At 43.6% G+C, this 18,447-nt stretch overlaps 1 protein-coding gene across 1 annotated transcript in view; it reads left to right on the plus strand.

Moving 5' to 3' along the window:
- The window catches only part of LOC121437514 (rho guanine nucleotide exchange factor 6-like), a 117,892-nt gene that overhangs the window by 25,063 nt on the left and 74,382 nt on the right, over positions 1 to 18,447 (plus strand). Inside the window, exons 3-5 of the mRNA XM_041637382.1 lie at positions 7,842 to 7,926; positions 10,051 to 10,181; positions 12,567 to 12,768. Coding sequence (XP_041493316.1) covers positions 7,842 to 7,926; positions 10,051 to 10,181; positions 12,567 to 12,768 — 418 coding nt within the window. The remainder of the gene's footprint in view (positions 1 to 7,841; positions 7,927 to 10,050; positions 10,182 to 12,566; positions 12,769 to 18,447) is intronic.

The raw sequence follows: 18,447 nt of genomic DNA on the forward strand, positions 1-18,447 counted from the left end.
TTTAAACAGAAATACATGGTTTAATAAAATATATTAGTAAAATAAAAAGGAGCTGTTTTCCAAATTCTCACCTGTGAGCTATTGTTAATACAAACATTTCCCCATAGAAATAGGCTTTGCATGCTGATTATGTTTCCTGGATGGCCCACAGAAGCTTGTTTAATACTTTATGCGGCTAAACTATAAAAACACACAGAGACTAAGAAGCAGGTGCGATGCTAAGTCTCGAGGAAAATGTGTTCTTCGTTCGGATTTAGAACACCCGGAAGTCAATCCTTTCTCTTAAGCAGGTGGTGGTAGGTGTTGGGGAGCCCACCTCAAGTTCTAACATAAAAACATTCCAGTGACTGAGGTATTGCCCTCTTCCTTCCCCAAAACTGGCAGCCACTGCGGCTCTGAAAAGGCGCTGGTGACTGGAGGAAGGGTAGTGGGGGGCTACAAGAGTGATTAGGTCCCCCATGCCCTTCATGTCCTTTCTCTTTCTCGTGGGTTTTCTCTGTTGCAGTGCCTTTGTAAAGCCCCATGCCTTCCCACCCCAGATGCCTCCATCAGCTCTTGTCTCTTCTCTTTTCTAAACACTGAGCCCTCTGGTGAAGGTTAGTCTCTAGTGTGGAGAATGGGGGGTTTCCCTGAAGGCAGAACAGGAAAGAGTGAAGCCCTGGGCTGTCCTGCACTGATGCTGGCAAGGTCAACTTGGTGAATCGAGAGTGGGAACAGTGAGGAGTTAGGCTTGGGCCTTAGTTTTTTCCTGAAAGCAGTTTGGGGCTGAGCATCCTGCCTCAGGATTCTATGAGGTTCAAGTCCTCTAGGAGCCTGTGTTAGCCATATAAAGTGACTATATAGAGAACCACAGATGTTATGTAGGTGCCTGTGTTACTCATATAAAGTGGATAGAGATCCACAGAGACGAGAGAACATACACGGTTAAACAAAGTGCCTGTAGACACAATCACAAGCCAAATGCCACTGTGCAGTGGCAGAACCATAGAGAAATATGAGTTTGGGTGTTTTTTTAAACATCAACTCATAAAATCTATTATGGCAGTTCCACGAACTCCCTTGCTTTATATATGTAACACATGCTAGGCAAGCAGTCTACCACCGAACAACATCCTTAGCCCTTTTCACTGTTTACTTTGAGGCAGTGTCTTATAAAGTTGCTTAGGCTGGCCTGGAAGTAATTCTGTAACCCAAGCAGGCCTTGAACTAGTGCTTTTTTCTGCCTGAGGCTCTCGAGCATCTAGGATTTATAGGCCTGCTTCATGAGATCCCGTTCACTGTGCATATTTTGGTTAGAAGAGAATGCTCTTGCCATAATATAAGGATGTGATTTCCTGTCCACTTAGCAATTCATTTCAGCAAAAATGAAGACTTTAGCATTTGAGCTTATGCAGAGGCCTTTGGTGACGTCAGCTAGTGTGAATCCATTTTCTATACTCTAGCCTTGAGAATTGAATCAGATTTGAGACTGGAGAGATCTAGCTAAAATGTTGACTTTGACATTCTCTTTTCAGAACATGGATCAATAGGCTTGTCATTGCTGTATTGGTCAAGCTCGTCTCCTTTTCCAGATGTAAAAGTCACAGGAAATGGGTGTTGTTTTCCTAAGGTTCTTCCCATGGTCTAACAGTGCCAAAGCTGGTATTGGAGTCTAGGTCTCCAGACTCCCACACCTCTTTCCAACATACCTCATGTTGTTGCAAATATAGGCACAGGTAGGATCTTGTTCCCTAAATTGCTGAAATGCAGAGGAATGGAGGGAATCAAAGTCTGTACATCAGGGTTTGCACTTTTAAATTTGCCCCACGTCAATAGAATCAGTTATTAGGCCAGGTACAAATGCCATTACTGTATTCTAGCAGGTGGAACGCTAGTGGGTAATGAGTCTAATTTCTGAGCTAAGAGCATTATTTGTTGCTGACTGCTTTTAGCGGGAGCTGTGTGGCATTCTCACGGGTTGCAGAGCCAGAAGCAATGCCACCAATGAAATATGACTAAGCAGCTCAGATTTGCTTTCTCAGTTGGACCATGTAATGCCATTTCCTTTAGAGTTCAGGGGTTAGCAGAGGCAGTGTGTTCCGCTGTGAGAATTAGAGAACGTGATTCAGGATGAGCTCAGTTAATTTCAGATTCCGTTTCATAAGACCAAGAAGAACAGGAAAGCACCGGGCTGGCCTGAAATATTTGGCATCTTTTCTTTAAATGGGCTAGAAATAGAAGTAGCGCATCTTTGCGGTTCCATTGGATCACTTGCTTTTCAGTTGATTAGATTTAAACAACAACAACAGCAACAACAGGAGTGATGGAGCCAACTGTGATCAATGTAAGCCTGAAAGTAACCTGAAATGGGAGTTGACTGGGTGCGATTGAAGCCACGGGGACATTAAAGGTATTGTTGACTCTGAAATCGAATGGAGGGTGTGTGGATTCCTTTCTTAATTGGGATGTAGCTGGCCTGCTGTGACTGCTTAACTCGGGTGCTTAATGCATGATAATGAGGAAATCAAGGGAGCCCAGGTGGCTTAGCTCATTGCTGGAGCCACAAACTGGATTCCCCCCACTTTACTTGTGCCTTACAAAGTGTGCACTGCTCTTCCTGACTTCTGGCAAATGCAGCATGAGTTGTGTTGGGAAATGGGAAGGGAATTAGACAGGGCCCCTTGGGAGACAGTCTAGGAGGGAGGGAATTTTCATTGCCGCAGTGAGCTGAATTAGTCATTTTGGGGACTCTTACGAACTGTCTGCAGATGGTTCCGATGCTACTGGGACTGAAGTAGCAAGGGATTTCTTCCGGTGCCAACCCACAGATGGCTTTTCTGTGTTTTCCTATGTCTCAAGGAAGCCTCAAGGGTATTCGCATGGCTGCAATGCCTGTCAGAGCAACCAGTTATAAGTTTTTTTTTTTAATTTTTTTATTTGAGGGAAGGCTTCATCTATCTCAGGCTGGTCTCAAGCTTGGTATGTTGTTGACGATGATCGTGGCCTTCTGATCCTTCTGCTTCAACTGCCTGACTATTGAGGTTACAGAAATGCCTTAAACACTCCTGTTTCACAGGATGTTAGCAGTCAAATTCAGGACTTCCTTTATACAAAGTAGGAAGGCACTCTTCCAAGTAAACTACACCCCCGATTTCTTATGTGTGTATTTTTATCGGTTCTATCACTTTCCTTGTCTGTGACTATACTCTTGATCTTAGTTTATTCATTTAAGGAAGTAAGGAAATAATTGTTCCCACATTGCAGGCTTGTTGGGAGAAACAAATACAATGAAAAAAATCTTATCCTCTGGCAATATCAAAATGTCATAACCTTATAACAAGGGAAATGATTTCTCATATTCATTCGTGGTTCTGGAGGGTAGAAAGCCCAAGATGAAGTTGCTAGTAGAGCCAGTAGCTGGGAAATACATGATCACAGTGTCTTGTATGGTAGAAATGGCAAAGCAGCTGTTTGGGCTCCTTTTATTTATTTACTTTTAAACTTCTTTTTATTTTATGTGTGTTTTTGCCTGCGTGTATATCTTTGCACTATGTGTGTGCTTGATACCAGCGGAAGCTAGAAAGCGTTATATTCCCTGGATCTGGAGTTATAGGTGGTTGTGAGCTGCCATGTGGGTGCTGTGAATTGAACTCCGGGCCTCTGGGAGAGCAGTCAGTGCTCTTAACCATTGAGCCACGGCCTCACTTTTATTTTTTTTTTAATGAGGCTACTGATCCCATTCATGAAGAATCTGTGCTTGCTCATGACCTAATAAGTTCCCAATGTCCCCACTTCCAAACAGTACCACCTCAAAGGTTAAATTTCAGTGCATGAATTTGGGTGACATAAACACTCAAATCATCGCAATATGTATTTACTCTCTATGCCTCATGCCAGGCAGATGGCAGGGCCCAACAAATCAGTAATCATATTTATTTGATTAGTGAGGGGTAGAGTGGAGACAGCTCAGTGAGTAGCCTAGCAGGCACGAAGCCCTGGGTTTCTTCCCCAGCACTGTATTGCACTTGCTGTAGAGCTCAGTGCCCATTATCCCCGTGCTCTGGAGGTGGAAGCAGGAACATCAGAAGTGGAAAGGTAGTCCTTGGCGATAGGGAGTTTATGGTCTAGCCTAGATTCTATGAGACCTTGTAGAAAGTGGGGAGAGGGTTAGTGAGGTACTGGAGAATGCAACAGGGAATTAGAGGAATGCCTTCTAAGGTGCCTCTTTGCCTCACATATTGAAATCGAGAGTGACTTCAAAAGAATCTATTTGTAAAATCATGGAAATGGTAACTTCTGCACAATTTACACTGGCAGATCCCCAAGATTTCAGAATTCACAACTGGTGTTTAGAAGATGGAAAATAGGTTTTGATGTTATTATGGATTTCCAGAACAGAAAACATGTTGGAAAACGTGTAACAACTAAATGTCTTGTCTCATTTCATCTGCTGATGTTGGAATGGAGTTTGGCTGGCTGTATGTGAATGTTCGGAGAAGAATCTTTAATGAGGTTTAGTGCCTGTCTTCCCTATTGCTTACCCACAGGAGAGATTCAGTTGTTTGTACACTTGAGCGGCATTCGCCCAGTTGCTGGAGGGCTACCTTGGGACTCTCTAGCAAGAATTCCAATTCTCTTTTCCCTGTCTGAGTCACAGAAGTGGTAAAATGAATGGATGGTGGGGAGTCTTACTGTTCACCTGGCCTTCACAGATCTACATGAACTAAGTGCCTTCTTTCTGGACCAAAACAGGGATAAAGAAAGCTCAGCTGTGCAGAATCTTGATCACATACCAGACACTAAAGAGGCGAGTAGGTGTCTTACAGCGTACTACATGGTGATGTCATCACACCTTTGTCATGAGTTGACTTGAACTTTGAAAAGTACTTACCTTTCCACAGGTCCCAGGGTTTGCGGATAGAAAGAGGGGTTAGTTTTCCATTTTGTAACATTAGGGAGAGATGTAATAGCTCAATCCCGTAATACCAACACTTGGCGGGGGGAAGGGGCTGGAGAATTACTGCACACAGTGAGTTGCAGGCCAGCCAGACCTACATAGCTCTGTCTCAAAACCAAATCAAAGAAAAAGAACAAAAAAATTATAACAAAACAGTAGTGTTCTTCCTATTCCAGTGGCCTATATAGTACCTCATTTCTCCTTGTTCTTCTTATCCCACTCCACCTTAAAGGACTCTCCCCCACTTTTTTCCAGGTGGTCTTTCCTCTTCTGTAAACAGGATCTCACACTTCCCATTTGCCGTATGCTCTAAATGGCTGGCAATGAATGGAAGTGATGTGCTCTCTCCAAATAATGTTTCCTTCTCTATAGGAGATCCAGGCCAAGTTCACGGAAGTGAGATCTAGAGTAGGATTCAATTTGGAGAGGCTGAGGCTGTAACTCAATTGGTCAAGTACTTGTCCAACATATAACAGGATGGTGGCACAAATTGCTAACCCCAACCACTGAGAGGTAGAAGCACTAGGCTCAAAATTTCAAGATCCCCCTTGACGGCCAAGCATATTCAAGGTCAGTCTGTGCTGCATGCAGCCCTATCTTTTAAAAAAAATCGATTTTCAGCTTAGGCTGTCTGTCGGGGTATCTGGTCCCCCAGATACTCTGAAACAATAATCCCTGCGCCTTGTTCTTCTTCTAATCCCCAACATTTTCTCAAAAGGGAACTGGGTGCAGCCCAGGTAGCTTCCTCATTTGAACAGACTCTAGTTGATGCATGTTTTATTTCATGATCAGTTCTATGTTCGAAAACTCAGTCAAGTACCAGGCTACTTTAAGAATCCCAGTGTTGCCATTTGCACGCAATCAACCTGGGTAAGGAACACAAGGGCAACAATTTCATCCCAGGTTTTACTCACATGTGTCTGTTCTCCTAGCATTTCGTTTTGTTTATTGATGTAGAGACTGTCCACTTTTTCCATATCGGTCTAACAGACATACCCATATGCACACGTATCAACAGTCCCACTGGCAATTAGAGGCTGAAAACAAAGAACTTCACAAACAGCCTTAGTTGGACGTGGTGGGTCACAAAGCAAAAGAAGACATAGGTGTAGGAAAGAGACTTGTGGGAGTGGACAATAGGAGTGTGGGAGGAAGACGAGAGGGAGAGAGTGATCTATGGCTGGGTGACATTGCAAAAGGAACACACTTAACACAAAGAAAACAAGTGACCCTGCCTGGTGACCATTTTGGCATAGATACCATGAACACTTTCCCACCGGGTCAGTCCTAGGGGAGATGGGCTGAGTCTGCAGTAGGGATGCTGTTGCCATCATCAACTGCATTTTCTTCACCTCGGCTTTGGCAAACGAAAATAGAACTCCTGTCAGTTTATGCCTGGAAAAGTGCGTTTTAAACATTTGGAATGTAGTACCATTTAACTCTTCGCAAATATAATGGTACCCTTTTATTCAAAGTTTACCTCTGCTTATTTGTTTATTTTTTCTGTGTGTGTGAGTTTGCACACATGCTCCTATGGCCCTTCAACAGAGGACAGTTTAAGGAACTGACGTTTTACTTCCACATGTAAATTCTGAGGCTCTAACTGAGGTTGTCAGACCTACTATGTAGGCTAGGTTGTCCTTGAACTTTTGGTGATGCTCTTCCTTCAGTTTGCTGAGTTCTGGGATGACTAGTGTGAGTCACCACGCCCTATGCTATTGGCTGACTACTTTGGATTGTTCCTGTGCTTGAGGTTACTAGCCTCAATATATATGTCCGAGATTATAAGATGCCCCAACCCATCTTAATATAGGGAATGTATTATAAAACCAACATTTTATATTGTATTTAAAACAATAGGGCTTGTGAAATGACTCAGTGGTTAAAGTCACTTTCAGAGTTAACTCACCAGGATGGATAAAGTAGGTGAGAACCGATTTATTTCCAAAAGTTGTCCTCTAACACCATGCACACACACAAACGAACACACAAAAAGACATCAGTAGGTAATTGGCACTTTTAGGAGGAATAGTAACCTATCAGAATTTTGGCAAAAACTGGCAATGTGGATTTTTATTTTTAGGCAGGTCTCACTTGAGCCTAGACTGACCTGGAGCTCACTCTGCAGCCCTGGCTGGCCTCAAATTCATGGCAGTCTTCCTGCCTCAGCTTGCCAAGTGTGGTAAGTACAGATCTGACCCATCATGCCTGGCCAAAGTGCCAGAAAGGCCTGGAGCCAGAGCTGCAAAAGTCACCCAAAGCCGGGAAGAACTCAAAAGGTTGGGCAGATGGGGAGTCAGATCCTCTCAGTTCACAGATGAGAAGGGCAAGATCGATCAGAGAAGAAAATGGGAAGTGAGGGTGCAGAGCAAGAGGCAGGTCGGGACAGAAGTTCTGCAATGTGGCATTGGGATCCTGAGCGGTTGGGCAGCACCAGGGAGGAAGGGGAGGAGAGAGAGGGACTTGTGACAGCGCCAGTAGTGAGGACCGAGAGCAAAAGGGAAAGCAGAAAGCCCCACCTCCTTATCTGTAGACTTCTGGGGCCATTGTTGGGCAGGGACTGGAACCTGTGCACATGTGCTTTCTGTAAGTAGCTCAGGAGCGTCATGTGTTCAGGTCAGGAGCATGGGGCTGTGTATGTGCTGTGGACTTCCTGGTGGGCACTTCCTCCTTGGCTTGTCTTTCATATCCCAATACTGTCTTGTTCTGACTCACTGATGGCTGCCACATGCCATTAGGCCGCTCAGCCACTGCGCCGGGTTCTCCAGAAAGCAGGCAGAGGTTTGCATTTTGTCTTGAACATACTTTTCCCTCTTGAGAACTTGAGGTAGGGGCCTTTTGACAGTTTCGCTTGTTGAGTTGATTGCTTACAACATCTTACAGTTTCAAATTTCCTTTTTAATAGGTTTTTGAGCCCGATGACCTTTATTCAGGGGCCAATTTCTCCAAGGTTCTGAGCACTCTTTTAGCTGTCAACAAAGCAACAGAAGGTAAGGCCTGCTGGTGATTTATGGTCCATGTTTCTAGACGCCAACTATGGCCGCAGTTGTTCATATGGTACAAATTTCTTCCCTTCCCCCAAATAAATCTAAACAAATGTAAAGTACTTCAATTTTTAATAACTTAAATGTTCTTATCACAGAATAACAAGGAAAATACATGCCTATCAAGCCTACATATTGCATTCTTATATCCTTAATACAACAATAAGAACCAAAAAGGGACATCATGCAAAGTTTTTGGATTGCCAATTAAGTATAACAAGACGGAAAACAAAAAGGTAAAGAGCAGTTCCTCCTTTAAAAAAAAATAAGGTTTACAAAATACGGCCATCTCACTTCCCTTTCTCCGCCAGAGATATTTTTCTTCTGGTTTTCCATAGGTTGTGAAAAAGAGCTTTTCAGTAGTTTTACACAGTGAATGAAACCTCAGATTCCCCATGAATGAAAAGAGTAGTTATTTAAACATTTCTTATCCACTGTATTGGAGGTCATTAAGTATAAGCAGAATAAAGAGGAAGCTGATATAACTATACTAGAAACCCTTTACTGTGGCATCATGTCTTAACAAGAGTTCAAAGGCTTTGAGTCCTCTCCATGGGTCTGGGCTGCCTCAACAGCTCCAAGTGATCTCATTGAATCTCTGGAACACCTTTGGAGGCGATGGTGATGGTGAAGTCCCCGTTATAGATGAGGAATGCCAGCCCACGGTTACCCAACTGGAAAACAAATGACTAATCCAGGATTCGAACCCACACATGACCGTCCAGAGCCCTTACGCCAAACATGAATTCTGCCACTGGATGGTTTAAGAGCCAAAAGACTGTGTGCCCAGCACTGCCAGGTGCCATAGAGGAAGTAGAAGATATGGCCCTGCCCTTGGGAAAATTACCATCTATTTATGGAGACTCAACTTATCCACGTGAAACAATTAGAGAAGATGAGCAGACAATATAATCAAGTGCCAAGTAGGATGGGGCAACTAGGAAGCCATCGAGTAATTATAGTTTTACCCCCAAAGAGCTGGAGATAATAGCAAGATGTAGAAAAATACTTCTCCGAAGTTGTTCTTTTGCTATTTGGGAAAAAAAATGTTTTTGAGCTATTGCGAGGCGTATAGCAGAGAGTACAGCTAATTCAAGTAGCTATATTTAACACACATGACAAGTATCCAGTTCTGGAAAGGGAGGGTGGTACAATTCTAACATTATGCCACACAAATTATACGTTCCTTTGCCAAACTCTTCTTGCAAGTTTTACAGTCTCTTCGCTTACCACAGATATTTATAAAAATACAAGGAGGTGAAAGTTAAAACCCACAGCCTCAAGGAAATGACTTGGATACTGAGCCTGTCGCCTAGGGAATGTTTGGGCTTTAGACTTTTGCAGTTTATATCTTTTAAAAATAAGTGGAGAGGAAAAGGAGCCTCATTTGAATTTGTCAAGAAGCCAGCCTCTCCCTTTAATACACACTCAGCATACTGAAAACACCCAGCTCAGCTCTGGCCCGATCGAATTTCACAAAGAATCAAGCAAGAGAAGGCTCCCGTGTTTGGTTTTACAAAGCGATTCTAGGATTAAGATCGCATCTGTCTCAAATCCACCATTTCCCTCATTCTGATTCTGCACCCCACCCCAACACACCAGGGAGACTCTATGTTATGTGGGCCACGCATATTTTTACATGTAAGCAAAGAACCCCTATGTTATGGGCCAGCAAACAAAGAGAGAAATTTGAAATATTTCAAAAGTAATAAGAGCCACAAACAGCTGTTTGGCACCCGATATAGGTCTGCCTTGGATAACAGGGCATACTGTGACAACTGGTTCAGGAGGGAAGAGTTGTAGGGAAATGGGTTAGGAGAAAATGTGGTTCTGTCGCTGTTTTTCATTATACTGGACAGCAGTGGCCAGTAAGGTTAAGAAGAAAAAAGTTGGCCATTGAAAGGAAAAAAAAAGGGAGGGGGAGCCTGAAAGACATAGCCTGTTCAGAATGATAGAAGTCCCAGAGCTGCTCGGATGGCTTTGACAATGTCCTGGGAAGGAGCTTCTCATGTTGTCGGTGGTTTGCTGCCGTGAGTGGTTCTTTTACCATGTCTTTTCCTCTTTTCACAGATCAGCTATCAGAAAGACCATGTGGACGGTCATCTTCTCTTAGCGCTACTGCTACCAACAATGCCCCACCAAACCCACAGACAACAGTTCCCAGCACCACTCCAGCGCAGCAAAGTCAGGCAAAGGCAGTGGTAAGTGAAGTCCCCTCTCCCTGCCCCCTCTGTTTTAAAATCTGTCACATCAGATCAGCATCCCAGATGTATTTCCGTATGTGGTGAGGTAGATATTGTTTGTTTGGTGTGTCACTAGACGGACGAGGTACTGAGTGAAAGCCAGTTCAAAGTGGAATGCCAGGCTAAAGCAGGTAGGTGGGGCTCCTGGGTCTGGAACTCAGGGTTGAAGCCCAGCTCTGTTGTTTATGAAGCTTCAGCTAGTCACTTTACTGGGAATGCTATGCAAATGTCTGTCATTACGACTGTTCTTGATGGCACTTCGCTGTTCCTTTTCCTGCTCCATGACCTTATTAGAATGTGTTATTACCTGGGACCCACTAGCAATCAATAAGTATTTGTTATTGTTCTGGTCTTGACTGCAATCTTTTTTCTTTGAATTCTTATTGAGCAAGACCCAAGTGTAACTGGACCTGGTGGAACAAACCTGCATTCCCAGCACTCTGGAAGCTGAGGCAGGAGCATCACTGCTAGTTTGAGGTTAACCTGGCCTACATAGTCCACTCAAGACCTGGGTCTCAAAAGAAGATCCACTTTTAAATATCAGCCCGTGATAATTCTCTATACTGGACCTCCTAATTGTCTTTGCATTTGGTCTTAGACGCTTTGATTTGGGAGGAATGCCATTGTCTGTTCTTTCATTCTTGTCCCAAGTGACCAGCTCACTGTAGGCCACCCCAACCTGTTACTTCCAGAGCATCTGAATAGGTAGTTCTTATCCTTTTGGAGATCACACCTTCCTCCTTCTCCTTTTGACACAGGCTCTCATATTCACCCAGCCTGGCATAAAACTTGCTATGTCTTGGAGGTAGAATGACCTTGAACTTCAGGTCCTCTTGCCTCTACCTCCCAAGTGCTAGGATTACCGGCATGTGCAATCATACTTGGCCTATACAATGCTGAGGATTGAACCAGGGCTTCTAGATAAGCACTCTGTCCCTTAAGTTATAGCCCAGCTGTGCCAACAGATCCTTTGGAGAAGCCGATGAATGCTATGGCACCGTAGTCTTTGGCCCCTCTTACGTTGCATATAAAAGCTTGTGTGCATAAACTAATATGAGCAAGGAAAACTTTGTTGAGCTTATCAGATTCTCATAAGGATCTGTAACTCTCGGAAGTTAAACCCAGAACTTCTTATTTATGTAATTGTGGGTGTTTTGAGGCAGTTTCACGTAGCTCAGGCTCACCTTGAACTCGACGTGTAGCTGAGGATAACCTTGAACTACTGATCTTCCTCCCTTCAAATCCTAAGTACTAGGATCACAGATGTGTGCCTTCCCCTACCCAGCCTAACTGCGACATCTGATCTTTACTTTTGATTTAAGGCCAGCCTAGTTGAGATTTGTGAGTAACCGAGAGATGGGAGTGGTTTTTATAAGGGTAGTTTAGCAGCTAACGTTGGGACCAGATTTTATGCTGGAGAGAAGCAGGATGGAACAGTATATTAAGTTCACTCTAGTAGCTGCTACAGCTAAGCAGCCACATTTAAAAAACCGACGAAAGAAAAGGGAACTGAAAGCTGGGAGTCCTTCGAAAATGTCCACTCTGACAAATGCAAGTTTGATTTTAAAATTTTCTATTGTTATTATTATTGCTGCTGTCGTTGTGTGTGCATGTATATAGTGCAGGTGCATGTGGAGATCAGGAAACACCATTTGGAAGTCAGTTCCTTTTTCCCTTCCACCAGGGGCTCCTGGGGTGAAATGCGGGCCATCATTCCCCAAGACCTTCCAGATGCTTGCATAGGGACTTGAAGGGGCTATTAATCTCTCCCGAGACCTACTTAGACACTCCTAAATTCAAAACAGAGGCTAAGCTAGGCAAGATATCATATAGCTGCAATCCCAGCACTTAGGAGACTGAGAGGCAGGAGTATTGCTGTGAGTCCTGCCCAGGCTACTTAGCGAATTCCAGGCCAGCCTGAGCTAATGTGAGAGATTGTCCTGGAAAAAAAAAGAACAAAATAAATAAACAAATAAAATAAATAAGTGAGATGGGTCTGCGGTTTTACTCTTTTTAAATGGAAAAAGATACGCTTTAAGGGTATAGGTGTTTTGCCTGCATGAATGTCTGTGTGCCACTTACAAAAGTGCCCAAGAAGACCAGAAAAGCGCAATGATTTCCCTAGAACTCGAGTAGTTACAGATGGTTGTGAGCTGCCATGTGGGTGCTAGGACCTGAACCCAGTTCCTCTGTAAGAGCAGCCAGCATTCTTAACTGCTGAGGCATTTCCCTAGAGCCCTGGGGTTATGGCCTTGGTCACTCCACTTTGCTGACATCTACATAATTTATGCGCATGCCTCAATTAGATGGGCACTTCATCTGGTGTGGCTTTTGTTTCTCTAGGAAATGAAGGAAAATGGAAGTCACCAGTTGATAGTAAAGGCGAGATTCAACTTCAAGCAGACTAACGAAGATGAACTGTCAGTGTGTAAAGGCGACATCATTTATGTCACTGGAATTGAAGAAGGAGGCTGGTGGGAAGGCACATTAAATGGGAGAACAGGATGGTTCCCTAGTAATTATGTCCGAGAAATTAAACCCAGTGGTGAGTAAAGTTTTTCCCAAGTCTTCTTATGTGCAACACTTGTTCCTTCTTGGTGTTCTTACTGAAAATGTTTTAGTTTAAATTGCTTAACAGAAACAGTTGATACTTGTGTGTGTCCAAAATAAGACTAGTACAGAACAGGGAATAGTTACATGTGTCGAAACAAAGTTGTATTTAGACTATGTGAAAACCAAATAAGCAAAAGAATCCACCGTTCAGACCACTGTTGTACTATAAGTACGTGACTTTCTATCTACCCATTCTAGCCGAGTGCACAGTGCAGAGTCCTTCCTGCTCCTCCGAGAATCACCATGGCAGAATACAATAACAAGAGAAGTTGAGAGCTCACTTCCCTTTTTAGCTCTACAGCCTTTAAGCAGACCAAAGACTTACTGCCTCAGAGATGTGTAAGAGAGATAACGGGCTCAGGCAGAAAGCTGCCTGGCTGACCGCATTAGGAACAAGATTGTCCTTAGCTTATTGTACACCAGGAATTGCTTTCCTCTTTTCTGAATAATGAACACGATTGACTTTAATTGCTCTTTAGAAGTCTTTCTCAGAGGCGTTTTTTGGGTAACTTATTTGTCCTTCTTAAATAAGAAGGCAGTTTCTCCTTGAAATACTAAGCAGAAATGAGCAGAGTATCATGGTATACATCTGGACTCCTAGCCCTGGGGAAATGGTGGTGGGTGGATTAAGAGTTTAAGCTGGCCTGGGTCTGAAAAAGCATGGGATAAAACCGGACTCACTGAACATAGCGGACAATGAGGACTGCTGAGAACTCAAGAACAATGGCACTGGGTTTTGATCCTACTGCACGTACTGGCTTTGTGGGAGCCTAGGCTGTTTGGATGTTCACCTTACTAGACCTGGAAGGAGGTGGGAGGTCCTTGGACTCCCCACAGGGCAGGGAACCCGGTCTGCTCTTCAGGCTGATGAGAGAGGGGGACTTTATTGGGGGAGGGGGAGGGAAAAGGGAGGTGGTGGCAGGGAAGAGACAGAAATCTTTAATAAATAAATAAATTAAAAAATAAATAAAATAAAATTCCTCTGAATACAAAAAAGAGAAGGAACAAAAAAAATAGTTTAAGGTCATTTTACCTGTAAAAGAAGTTCTAGGCCAATGTGGGCTACATCATACCTTGTCTGAAATAAACCAAACAGCAACAGAATTCAGTAGGACCCTTTCACAGTCAGTCTGGTAAAGAATGTGTTAGTGCAGATAAAAGTGCTGTTATTCCTTCTTTTCACTTCTCAAAGATATTTACCTAAGGGCTCTTTTCAATAGCTTGATGCTCCTTGTATGGTCTCTTCTTTGTTTTTCCCTTAAGGCTTCATAATTGATGGGGCCAGTGGGTGGTTCAGAGAGTAGGGGTGCTTCCTGCCAAGCCTGACATGAGTTAGATCCCCAGGGCACGCGATAGGAGAGAGCCCAACTCCCAAAAGTTTTTCTCTGACCCCCATATATGCACCACAGTTCATGCCCCCTAGAATAAATGAATGAATGAATAAATAAATACATTTTAATTTAAGAAATGACAGTGGGGGGCCAGTGAGATGCTCACTGGGTGAGGGTGTCTGCTGCACAGCCAAGCACGGGTTGCCTGAGTCTGATCGCGAGAACCTATGGAAAAATGAAGGAGAGAACCAGCCCCACAAAGCAGTCCTTTGAGCTCGGTATGTGTGCCATGGCCGGAGTGCCCTCCTCCACGCATACATCATGCTCACAGGGACACAACGTATTTTTACGTTGACACATTTAATTAGTAAAAATATAGACTCACTCTAAATAAAATAAAATATTGCAGAAGTATAGTACAGATAATGAAAGTTCCTCCTTCTCCCTGCACAGCTGGCCCCAGATAATCATCACTTAGAGGGCTTTCCTTAGAAGTTCTTAAGATGAAATTCAGTTGTTCAGCTTTCTGTGTTCTGGGATGGGGGAGGGGAGCATCTCATTGAACGGAACGTGTTTCCTAGAGGACTTACAAATATTTGTTTGTATGGACTTCTCATCAGTTTTTGTTATGCTGGGCATGGACCCCAGCTCCGAATACATGCTGGGCATGGACCCCAGCTCCGAATACATGCTGGGCAAGAGATTTATTTACCTCTGGTCTAGAGTCTCAGTCCTCAGCATTTTTATTTGCTGGGAATTGAGACCTTTTTAAGCTCTGGAAGTATTTTCACAGGCTCTGCCTGGAATTTCCTTGGTTTTGATTATTTTTACAGCTGACCTTCACTCCCTGCCGTAGCTTTCCTTTGACATAATCCGGTTGTCAGGACCCCAAACCATTTTCCAGATTTACACCGACATTTCCTGGCGCAGTGTCCTCATCTGCAAAACTAAAAGAAACGACTTTGATTGCCTTGCCTAGAAATTCCAAGCACTGCTTAAAAGGTAGAGAAGTGCACAGCGTGACTCTCACTTTGACGTCTTAGAGCAATGTGCCTAATCTTTTATGGACAAGCCTAGGCCTTGCTCTCCCTTCCCTTTGGGTTTTTCTTGGGGTTCTCTGGTTTAAGACTCAGATTAGCAAACTGTAGTCTGACTTGAGCAGTTAGGGGATCCCAAGAAACAGCCTGCTGTGGAGAGTAGGTGTGGTTTCAGAGTCCAGGAAGTTTGTGAGGCCAGGAAGTTCCTGGATCTGATGTATGTGGAACAGCATCTCTCATGAGGTTCTTTGTCACCGCTTTCTCGTCATCCCCTCTGTTGTTCTCGTCACTACTGTAATCTAGCCTCAACTCGGTAATCAGGGCAGTTCATTAACAATGTAACCCAAATCATGGCCCTTTCCAGAAGTATCAAAGCCTAGGTCACCACAGTAGTGCTGTCCCAACTTTGTCCCTAGGTGATCTCATTCCACTTTATGCACACTGGTCTGTTGGCCTTCCTGCCTGTCCAGCCATTGGCAATGTTCTCAGATTTCTGCACTGCTGCTTGCCTTGTGACCTCCAGGTCTGCTCTCTTGAACACGTAGTAGCAGCGTCTTCCTGAGTCACCCAGAACAGAGGTGAATTCTTTCCCTGTTGTGTCCACCCGTCTCTCTGTACTGTTTCTCTATTTGCTCGCTTCTTTTCTTCCCCTAATATCCTATATTATTTCTTTACTCATTTACTGCCCACATTTTACCTTTAAAATATAAATACTACAAAACCAGAGATCCTCCTCTGCTTTATTTATGCTTGTTAAATATTGGCAAAATGTCTGGGTGTGATGGCTCATGCCTATAATTTGGGGAGCGAGACAGGATGCTTGCCCATTAGCTCCAGGCCAGCCTGGGCTACAAAGTGAGACCCTGTCTCAATAAATCAAGACTTAAACAAAATAAAAACGTTTATGGGTTAAATATGGTCAAAGTACATGATTTACATTATGTGTATATACAGCCTAATATGTATATACACATAATGTACAATGAATATAAACAAAAAAACCCAGTCTCAGAAAAAGATCATATTTGTAAAATGAAAGAATATTGCAAGTTAGGTGATAAAATTGCATTCATCTTGTTCACTGAGTACCTGTTATCCACTTGGGGTGTCCCTAACAATATTGCCCAAAGACTCTGCCCATAGGACCTTCTTAGCTTTATGTGCTTAGCTTACAGTAGCAGCATGTGGTAGAACTGACAAGGCAGACAAAGGTCTAAACAAGAGGCTACTGGGGCAACAAAGAAACAGTTTGATTAGCAATATTCCAAGTTGAGGGCAAGTCCTGGAACTGGGTTCTGAAGATTTGACGATGGTTCTGCCTGCTTGGAGGTTAGAGAGAGTGAATTAGAGAATGCTTATAGGGAGGCAGAGAGTAGCAGGCAAGATGATTTTCCTTGGCCACGAAATACATGGAAAATGCCAGGCCCTTGAGCTAGAGCTCTATGAAGATGGGGATGGCAATGTCAAGTTGCTTTTGATTTTTTCACTGACATATTTAAACATTAATTTATAAAGGCAATATACAAATGAAAGAAAGAAAATGAGCCCCGAAGGGAGTGGCACTAATAGGAGGTGTGGCCTTGTGGGAGGAAAGGAGTCATTGTAAGGGGGCAGTCTTTGAGGGCTCTTTTGCTCAAGCTTCACCCAGTGTGACAGTCTACTTCTTGTGGAAACCCTAAGGCAACGAGATAATAAGTATGTATGTATGTATGTATGTATTTATTTATTTATTAAAGATTTCTGCCTCTTCCCCGCCACTGCCTCCCATTTCCCTCCCCCTCCCCAACCAAATCCCCCTCCCTCGTCAGCCCAAAGAGCAATCAGGGTTCCCTGTCCTGTGGGAAGTCCAAGGACCACCCACCTCCATCCAGGTCTAGTAAGGTGAGCATCCAAACTGCCTAGGCTCCCACAAAGCCAGTACCTGCAGTAGGATCAAAAACCCATTGCCATTGTTCTTGACTTCTCAGTAGTCCTCATTGTCCGCTATGTTTAGTGAGTCCGGTTTTATCCCAGGCCTTTTCAGACCCAGGCCAGCTGGCCTTGGTGAGTTCCCGATAGAACATCCCCATTGTCTCAGTGTGTGGGTGCACCCCTCGTGGTCCTGAGTTCCTTGCTCGTGCTCTCTCTCCTTCTGCAAATCAAGACAACTTGAAGATACCATCTTACACCTGTCAGAATGGCTAAAATAAAAAACACCAATGATAGCCTTTGCTGGAGAGGTTGTGGAGTAAGGGGTACACTCATCCATTGCTGGTGGGAATGCAAACTTGTGCAACCACTTTGGAAAGCAGTGTGGCAGTTTATCAGGAAATTCTGGATCAACCTACCCCTGGACCCAGCAATACCACTCTTGGGAATATACCCAAGAGAGGCCTTATCATACAACAAAAGTATATGCTCTACTATGTTCATAGCAGCATTGTTTGTAATAGCCAGAACATGGAAGCAACCTAGATGCCCTTCAATGGAAGAATGGATGAAGAAAGTATGGAATATATACATATTAGAGTACTACTCAGCAGTAAAAAACAAGGACTTCTTGAATTTTGCATGCAAATGGATGGAAATAGAAAACACTATCCTGAGTGAGGTAAGCCAGACCCAAAAAGAGGAACATGGGAATATTTGGTTTCTAGCCATAAATAAAGGACATTGAGCCTATAATTTGTGATCCTAGAGAAGCTAAATAAGAAGGAGAACCCAAAGAAAAACATATAGGCATCCTCCTGAATATTAACCTTCATCAGGCGATGAAAGGAGACAGAGACAGAGACCCACATTGGAGCACCGGACAGAAATCTCAAGGTCCAAATCAGGAGCAGGAGAGATAATGAGTTTTATTATTACATTTTCATACACTCACTTTCCCGTCTCAGCTCTCCTCTGCCTCTGCCTCTCTTGCTCTTTCTTCTCCTCCTGTGAATAATCCCACTTCTTCTTTAATGTCGTTATATATATATACATATACATATATGTAGATTCTATATGTAAAAAAATATGCAATATTTTCTTTCTCCCCCACAACACCCTTGTTCTCATCTGTCCTGTCTTAGTCACCATTCTATTGCTTTGAAGAGAAACCATGACCAAGGCAACTCTTCTTTTAAAAAGTATTTAATTGGGGGCTTGTTTACTGTTTCAGAGGTTTAGTCCATCATCATCTTGGTGGGGAAGCATGGTGGTATACTGGCAGGCTCTGAGAGCTACACCCTGATCTGCAGGCAGAGAGAAACGGAGTCTGGG

Source organism: Microtus oregoni, unplaced genomic scaffold (assembly GCF_018167655.1).
Source record: "Microtus oregoni isolate MIOR12 unplaced genomic scaffold, Mior012 000052F_ref0000163, whole genome shotgun sequence".
In the NCBI taxonomy this organism is placed as follows: domain Eukaryota; kingdom Metazoa; phylum Chordata; class Mammalia; order Rodentia; family Cricetidae; genus Microtus; species Microtus oregoni.